Genomic DNA, 9,655 nt, shown 5'->3' with positions numbered 1-9,655 from the left:
AGCGTTTCAAACAATTGCCCAAGAAGAACGTGTTCGAGGGATCGCTCGCATCAAAGAGGAGACACCTGAGGTTGTCGGATTTGCTGTCCGAATGGAGAATCGTTCGAAGCCACACCTTTCTCGTGCGGAGAAGGCTGCCTTAGTTTGCACCTTCTGTCAAAAGACAGGTCACGATGTTTCTACCTGCTTTGAAAAACATGGTGTGCCTGAATGGTATATTGAAAAGTATGGTTTGCGGGATGCTAAAAAGAGACTATATGTGGGGCGTGGCAAAGGCGCCACTACTACTTCGCTACCTTCGGCTGGTCGTGGAAGAGGTACCACAGTCAAGGCTACTGCCAACCCAACCAATGCTGCCCCATCTGACCAGCAAACTCCAAGCCACGCTACTTCAATTGCTTCTCACTTCCCACATCTCTCTGCTGAACAGTGGCAAGCGGTTATGGCCATTGTTGGTAACACTCATCCCCCACCTTATCGTGTGAATGGTAAGTGGATCATTGATACCGGTTGCTCTCATCATGTCACTGGTAACTTATCTTGCTTGTTGGATGTGCATGATGTGCCTCCCTACAATGTTGGCCTTCCTAATGGTCAGAATATTCTTGCTACGAGGGAGGGAGTTGTCAAAATTATAAAATATATTACTCTCTAAAATGTTCTTTATGTTCCTAAATTAAATTGTAATTTAATTACGGTTTCACAATTGTGATCTACTATAAATTGTGAAGTCATAACTAACTCTAACATATGTACTATACAGGACCAACGCACGAGGAAGGTGATTGACACAGGTGATTAATTGGATGGACTATACTACTTTCGAGAGGAGACAACAATTGCTACAGTGTCCGTTAAAGATTCTTTCACCTTGAAGCTCTGGCATAGCAGATTGGGTCACCCATTTGAGAAAGTTGTAAAGCTACTTCCTTTTCTTAGCAATTCTAGGGGTCATTTGAATAAAGATTGTGAAGTGTGCCATCGTTCTAAAAACACTAGGGACAAATTTTATTTAAGTGAGAATAAGGCAACCCGTATTTTTGTGATAGTACATTGTGATTTATGGGGGCCGTATACCGAACCCTCGTCTTTTGGTGCTCATTATTCTTTGCCTTTAGTAGATGATTATTCTTGTGCAGTTTGGATTTGTATATTGCTTGATAAAACAGAGGTCTTTAAAATGTTCATGTCATTTATAGCCATGGTTGAAAAACAATTTTCTCAAAAAATAAAAATTGCACGTAGTGATAATGACACAAAATTTTTTTTGCTTGAAAAATTATTTCATGGAAAATGCCATTGTGTTTCAAATCTCTTGTGTGGAAACCCCTCAACAAAATGGGAGAGTAAAAAAAAAAAACACCAACACATCTTAAATGTTGTCCGTGCCCTTCGTTTTCGGGGGGTTACCAATTTATTTTTGGGGGGAGTGTGCCCTTGCAGCTGCTCATATTATTAATCGTACACCGTCTGTCATTCTTGATGATAAAACTCCTTATGAAATGTTATTTGGCAGCCCACCTTTGTTTAGTGAATTGCGTGTGTTTGGCTCCTTGTGTTTTGCACATAATCAAAAGGCAAAAAGAGACAAATTTGCGAGCCGTAGTCGTAAATGTGTCTTCGTGGGCACCCTTTCGGGAAAAAGGGGTGGTATTTGTTTGATCTAGACAAAAAGGAGTTCTTTGTTTCAAGGGATGTACGATTTTTTGAGGATGTATACCTAAATTTGGATGCTGAGGGCACCAATATTGACAATGCCATTGATAATTCTCATGCTAGTATTTATAGCGGAGGAGCTATGGATTTTTTTAATGCTATAGAGGAGGATGATGGGGGTCAGAACATGGGTCGCAACCTGAACGTGTTGCGCCAACACCTCAACAGGTTGCTACCTAACCTCACTCACCCTCCACAGCATCTTCACAGGGAGAGAAGTCTGAGGGTGGTAGGCGGTCGTACACCCACAAAAATAATAAAAGCCTAACTAATCCTCCTAATATGTAGTAGGGTAAGTTAGGGTCGATCCCACAGAGAAGGTATTATCAACATTGGTTTGCTATGAATAATAATAGTTGAGTTAAATAAACATAGGGTTGGAATTATTATACTATTACTAACAAAAGAAAATCAAATAATAATAACATCTAGAATTAAGTATCACCACTAGCATAATCAATACAAGAAAAATTCTTACCCCAATCAATCAATTATATGTTCACAAGGAAAGGCACACCCTATAAAATACCAAAGATCTCTCCCGAGTTGTCAATGACTTCCTTAATCAACAATCAAACCTACTTCCGTGGAATCATGCAAATTAAAGACATTAAGTCTGGCACTCTAACTTCCTAACAATCCATTCTACCTACTTCCGTGGTGAATTTCATACCCTTAATTAATCTATCTAAATCCGTCAAAACCCAACTTCTGTTGCGGTCAAGACAAAGGAATAATAACAATACCAATTATCCCTAATCTAGTACTGGCATAAGCACAATCAATTAAGCATGAACAATATAAACAATTAATTGAGAATTTAAGAGAATAAATCAAGTATCAATCATGGCTAGGGTTCAACCTAACCCTAGAATAAAATACTACTCAAACATAATCAAAAGATTAAAGGAGGATAACAAACTCTAAAATTTCTAATCAAGTGGATGGTTGCTTGCGGCAGAACCCCCTTTATTAACCCCTAAAGATAAGCTATATTTAAGCATTAACATTAAGGAATTAAAGTGGAATTAGGAGTCTTCAAAGTCGGCAAAAACTTATCCAAAACGCTGCATTGAAGCTAGCCACGACCTGCCCGTGGCCATTGAAGTCGAGCCACGGCCTACCCGTGGTGTCTACTGCATTGGTGTATTTTTCTTGAGTACAAACGGAGGAGCCACGACCAACCCAAGGCTTAATGCAACAAGCCAGGACCAGGCCAAGGCAAAGCAATTTCCACACTATGCTCATGAAAATGCAACTTCTGCAATCTTGGAATGTGATCATATGATGTCAAACTCATAATCTTCTAGATGTTCCTAACTCAACTTAGCTTTCAAATGCGCTCTTCTAGGCATAAATCCTACAAAACAAAGAAAGAAAGCACGAGGAGAGCAATATCAAAATATAAAGAAAAATAGCTCTAAAATATTAAATATATAGAGAAAATATGATATAAACACCCAAATATAACATACAAAAATGAGTATATAAATGTGTTATCAGAGGGTGCTACGGACACTGATAATATGGGACGTGGACATCGTCAAAAAATTCCATCAGTCAGATTACGGGATTCTTGTGACTCACACTCATGTATCAACGAATAGTCCATCCGCCAAATCATCCGATCCTATCTCAACACCTTCCTCAGGTATGCCTTATCCTATAGCACATTATGTTAGTTGTGATTAGTTTTCTGTGAAACACCAAAATTTTGTTACAACAATAACAGCAAGCAAAGAGCCACGATCCTTCAAAGAAGCTATACAAGATGAAGGATGGAAGATGGCCATGAAAGAAGAAATGCGTGCCCTTGAAAATAGTGGCATGTGGACGTTGGAGAAATTGCCACCTGAGAAAAAGGCCCTTGGTAGTTAATGGTTGTACAAAATTAAGTACAACTCTGATGGAAGTATTGTGTGTTTGAAAGCACGATTGGTTGTCTTTAGTAACCATCAAACCGAAGGCATAGATTATGATGAAACTTTTGCCCCGGTAGTTAAGATGACAATTATTCGAGCATTTCTTGTTATTGCCGCCTCAAAGAACTGGGAATTGCATCAGATGGATGTCCACATTGCATTCGTTCACGGTGACTTAGATGAGGAAGTGTACATGAAACTTCCTCTGGGCTTCAGTTCTGATGAACCTGGTCTTGTTTGTCGTCTACGCAAATCCTTATATGACCTTAAACAAGCCCCTCGATGTTGGTTTACTAAGCTCGCTTTGGCTTTGAAAAAGTATGGTTTTCTACAATTGTACTCAGATTACTCCCTTTTTACTTATACCAAGGGGTCTATCCAACATAATGTACTTGTCTACGTTGATGATTTGATAGTTGCTGGGAATAATTCCGCTGCTCTGACTATATTCAAAAATTATTTGAGCACTTGTTTTCATATGTAGGACTTGGGTGTTCTCAAATACTTCCTCGACATTAAATTTGCTCGAAGTACCACAGGCTTGTTCTTATGACAATGTAAGTATGATCTTAATATAATTTCGGAAACAGGACTCATAGGTTCAAAGCCTGCTATCTCTCCTATTGAGCAGAACCATCATTTGGCACGGGCTACTGGTTCTCTGCTCACGGATCCAGAACCTTACCGTCGACTGGTCGGGCGTTTGGTGTAATTAGCTTTCACTCGTCCAGACTTAACGTAATCAGCCTATGTGCTTTCTCAATTTATGAAGGCACCGCAGCAAGAACATTGGGAGGCAGCATTACGAGTTGTCTGATATTTAAAGAGCACTCCAGGCCAAGGTATATTGTTGCGGTCTGATAGTGATCTTTCCTTACATGGCTGGTGTGATTCAGACTAGGCAGCCTGTCCACTCACACGCTGCTCTTTATTAGGTTGGTTGGTTTTCTTGGGCCACTCTCCGATAGCTTGGAAAACCAACAGGAAGCATCATAAGGTGGCTCGATCTTCTGCCGAGGCTGAGTATCGCTTCATGGCAGCCATAACGTGTGAATTGAAATGGTTAAAAGGCTTGCTATTAATCTCAGGTGTTCACCATCCACGTCCTATACCTATCGATGTGACAGTCAGGCTGCTATACACATTGCACAGAACCCAGTCTTCCACGAACGCATGAAGCATATCGAGGTTGACTGCCATTTTGTTTGTGACGCCATTCAAGATGGTCTTATTACCACTACGCATGTGCCAACATCAGAACAACTAGCTGACATATTTACGAAGGCCTTGGGAAAACAACAATTTGATTATCTCCTTGGCAAATTGGGCATCTTTGATCCAAGTGCTCCAACTTAAGGGGGGTATTAGGAAAAGATATGATAGCATATTATTGTTAGGAAAAGATATATTTATTTGCTATATTGTTAATCTTATCTTAGGATAGTATGATTAGTTTCCTATTGTAATAAGACCTCTACCTTGCTGTTCAAGGCGCAATAGAGAAGGTGTATAAATATTTTGGCCATGGTGAAATAAGAGGATTGAGCCTTTATGCACATATCTTAACATGGTATTTGAGCCCTTTCTACTACCCTAAATTTTTTAGAGTTGCGTTCGGCACTCCAGCGCAACTTTGAGAGTTGCGCGCACCACCTGACGCCGCGGCTCTAAAACCCTAAACCTAGATTACTACGTCTATAAATAGGGGTCTTCATTAGCCCTAATGACAAAAAAAAAAACAAAAAAAAATCAGAATTAAAAAAAACCTAGAATTCGAAAGCCCTAATCCCTCAAATTCTTTTACTATCATACTACTTTTCTCCTTTCTTCCTAAGAGCATCCTCAATAGGAGTACTCTAATTCCTTAATTTTTCACTCTCTCTCCTATTCTCCTTTTGATACATCATGTACTTTTTCCTATACCCCACTTTCTACTATCTACATACTCTTTATTTTCCTCCTCCTCTATAATTTCCCACAACAAGAGTATCCTCTTGTAATACTCTTTTATTCTCTCTCTTACTTTTATGTATATCTCACTACATTGTACCTATTATTATTTATTAAATTTATTAAGTTTAATTATATTAAAAATGTGTGTTAGTAAATTTTAAATATATAGATAATATTTAAAATAGTAAAATACCAAACATTTGAAAAATACTAAAATACATTAAATAATAACATTCAATAATAACCAATAATCGACATGAAATTGAAAACTACATTAAATAAGAGAAAGAGACATTAAATTTAAATTAACATCAAACATAAACAATAATGATAACAATACTGATCTCCTTTTTTTACATACAATGTTTAATTCAAATTCGGTCCTTGAAACTTTCTCCAAACATGTTCAACCAAATCTTTCTTCAATGACATATGCATTTGTTTGTTGTGAAGCTCTTCCCTTTTTTCCATAAATCTGCTTAAATCTCGCTCCACATACTCGTATCTTTCACGACTAACAAGGATAGGCCCACGAATTAGCGTTTTCACTTGATGAACTAGCTAGTGTCTCGGGTTGTTCTTTAGCAAAATCACTACATGGATCTTGATAATTTCGATACATATGTTGTTCATCTTCTACAATCATGTTATGCATTATAATACATGCCATCATAATTTTCCATAATACTTCAAGGTGCCATGCCAAAGCAGGATTTCTTATTATTGCAAATCGAGCTTGAAGTACTCCAAATGCACGCTCCACATCCTTCCTAGCACTTTCTTGTTTCTTAGTAAATAACTTTTGTTTAGCAGTCTGGGGAGCAGTTATGGCATCAATGAAACCTGCCCATTTTAGATAGATACCATCTGTTAGATAGTAACTTATAGTGTACGTTTTTCCATTTACAATGTATTGAACTTTTGGAGCTCGTCCAATTAGTAAGTCATCGAATACCGATGATCGCTGCAAGACATTGATATCATTATTTGACCCAGGTGTCCCAAAAAATGCATGCCAGATCCATGTATCCCAAGAAGCAACGACTTCTAAGATTACAATTGCCTCTCTATCTTCCTTGATACATGTCTCTCCACCCTGCTCGACAGTTTTTCCATTGCCAATGCATGCAATCAATGCTCCCAAGCATGCTAGGAAAACCACGTCTTTCTCCTTCACAAAGGAGACGATATATGTCATCAGAATTTGGCTTCCTCAAGTAAACTGCAGAGAAGCTATTAATAATTCCCTCAACAAAATGAGTGAGACACTCTCTTACCGTACTTGCGCCAAACTTGAGGTACTTATCAACATGGCCAGCTGATGTGCCGTATGCTAACATTCTTATTGCCGCGGTGCACTTTTGCAAGTTTGAAGCACCTAGTTTCCCAGTGGCATCCGGTTTTTGCTTAAAATAATCGTCAACTTCGGGTAGGGTATTCACAATGCGCATAAAAACTGGCTTCCGCATGTGAAACCTTTGCCGAAATTTTTCATCATTGTAGAGTGGCGTGTTACTAAAGTAACCCTCCATCAAGCATTTGTGAGCCCCTTCGCGATCTCTTGGCACATAGTCCCTCGACCTTGGTCGTGAACTCTCAGTTGTGGGTTGTTGAACAGTAGAGGTAAGCACTTCTCTTATTGCATCCTCCACCTCTTGTATATGTTGGTTTTCCTGAATTAAATCCATCAACATCCAATCACGTATTTCATCACTAGAACTTGATGAACCTGAACCGAAGTCAAAGTTCGTTTCGTATTGTGAAAATATGAATATTTTATAATATTTGCAAGAAATTTGAGATTTGCACGGAAGGAAAGTAAATGTATTAAGTATAATGTGAAGTGAACCTTTAAATTTATCAAGTGAAAATAAAATTACAGATAAGATTTTATTGAATATAGAAGATAAGATTGTAAAAATATAGAAGATAAGATAAGATAGTAAAATTTAAGGGCCGAGATTTACTGGATATCTTCTGAAGATAAGATTGAAGATATCTTATCATATATGTTGGATTTCAATTAAATGAAACACTCAAACTATTACAAGGCACGTTAGGTACATCATCAAGCTATGTCAGAAATTATGTGATATGACATGACATACTGTAAAGCTTATAAGATTTTTTTATTTTGTTTTTAATTAATATAAATAATAATATATTTAACATACATGAATTGGAACTATATATATATATTACAATAACATTTAGTTTGATCTAAACAATAACATACAAATTAACTAAAATATCTTGCAATAACATTGGAATTTAACTAAAGCCGATAGAATACAATATCATTTAAACAATGAAATTGTAACAAGCCTAGAAACCTATAACTAACACTAAATAAATCTACCCCTAAATTCATTTTTCAACTTTTGATACAATTCTTCATCATCGTTGTCACGGTTAGGATTTGCCACTAGTATGCTGAATATTCTAATCTTTGTCTCCTCCTCCATTTGTCTTTTTCTGTCTTCACTTCGCTCTTTGATTAAAGAATACATCCTTTCTCCTTGTTCGTGCCTCTTGAGACTAGACTCATCAAGAGTAGAGGTCAAACTATCAATGTTGATAGTAGAAGAAGTAGCCTTCTCCTTACCTTAACTCTTCATCTTCTTAACTCCATCAGGTCGATTTTCTTCACTATCGTTTGTTAAATAATCGGACCCTGATCGTTTACTTCCTCGACTATTAGAAGGTAGTAGCATGGTTCCAGTACCCCATTTCTTTTTTTTCCTCATAATTTGCCAACAATGTGTCAACATAAAATATTTACCATACTACTTGTGAAAACTTTCTTGGGCATGCATCTTTATATCTTTCTCCGATTCTCCACTCTGTGGTGGGTTACATCGGATTACTGAGTAACATCCAACCCATTTTCCTTATTCAATTTGTTTTAGTTTATCTATTTTCCTTAGTTTAATTCTCATAAAAAACAAATTAGTTACTTGATAATTTAAATTATATTAATTAATTAGGAATAGAAAGACTTGTTTCCCTGTGGATTCGACCCTACTTCCCTATCTATTTTAGTTAGTGGTCCTAGAAATTACTTTTGATTAGGTGATACGACTTTAGCTTGTCAAAATTTGGCGCCATTGCCGGGGAAACGGTTTTATTTTTATTCCTGATTATTTTTGTAGTCTAGATTTAGTACCAGAGAACGCAAGTTCTTTGGGACAGTTTCTCATATATGTCGGTTTAGTTCTGTGTTTATGCCTAGGAGTTCTAGATCAGGTTACATTCCATTCGATCCTGAAATGGAACGTTCTTTTCATAGACAGAAGACATTTACGAGTTACTTCCGAGGGTAATACACCTTTGGAACCCCCATCTGATTCTAGTGACACAGAAGTTTCTTTAGAATTAGAATTAGAGATGACGGCTCAACTACCTCACAAGCTCAACAATTATTTGCAGCCGTCCCTAACAGATTTTCCACACCTTGCTCCCACACCAAATCTTGAGGGGGTACAATTCGAGATTAAACCCCAGTTTATTACTATGATCGAAAGGATGCAATTCGGCGGAGCTAAGGGTGAAGATCCAAATCTTCACATCTTGGATTTTTGCCAATATTGCAACACTATTAGACAAGCTGGGGTCACGCAGGACCAAATCAGGGAGATTCTTTTTCCCTTTTCTTTATGTGGTAAAGCTAAATTGTGGTACAATGGATTGAATAGAACTGCACTTGGTATTACTGACTGGGAAACTCTAGCTTTGAATTTCTATAATAAATACTACCCTGCACAGAGGACAGCTTTGTTAAGGAGTTCAATCAAAAAAAATTCCCAAGAAGCAGATGAATCTTTATATGAAGCTTGGGAAAGATTTAAGGATTTGCAGAGAGAATGCCCCATCATGGGCTATCACAGTGGAAGATAATGCAAGCTTTCTACAACGGGCTTGGATATAATTCAAGAATGATTTTGGACTCTACAGCTAACGGAAGATTTATGAATTTGGATGTGAATATGGCGAGCAATGTTGTTGAAGAGATGGCTATTCATAATTCCCAATATGGGAATCCCATAGGATTTGCAAATAAGGGA

General features: G+C 37.5%; 1 protein-coding gene across 2 annotated transcripts; it reads right to left on the bottom strand.

Moving 5' to 3' along the window:
- Positions 1–5,832: 5,832 nt before the first annotated feature.
- On the bottom strand, positions 5,833–7,461 carry LOC110729346. 2 transcript variants are annotated; one of them, XM_021909079.1, is made up of 3 exons: positions 6,869–7,461; positions 6,547–6,762; positions 5,833–6,434 (listed from the first exon to the last, which is right to left on the bottom strand). In XM_021909079.1, the coding sequence occupies exons 1-3, from the start codon at positions 7,283–7,285 to the stop codon at positions 6,417–6,419; spliced, it is 651 nt and encodes a 216-aa protein (XP_021764771.1). In that variant the 5' UTR covers positions 7,286–7,461; the 3' UTR covers positions 5,833–6,416. The 2 variants fall into 2 exon arrangements, with proteins under 2 accessions (XP_021764771.1, XP_021764770.1); XM_021909078.1 differs by having other exon boundaries at positions 5,833–6,762.
- Between the last annotated feature and the right edge of the window lie 2,194 nt (positions 7,462–9,655).

This window comes from Chenopodium quinoa, unplaced genomic scaffold, assembly GCF_001683475.1.
Source record: "Chenopodium quinoa cultivar QQ74 unplaced genomic scaffold, ASM168347v1, whole genome shotgun sequence".
In the NCBI taxonomy this organism is placed as follows: Eukaryota; Viridiplantae; Streptophyta; class Magnoliopsida; order Caryophyllales; family Amaranthaceae; genus Chenopodium; species Chenopodium quinoa.
This window is presented reverse-complemented; position numbering and strand designations above follow the sequence as displayed.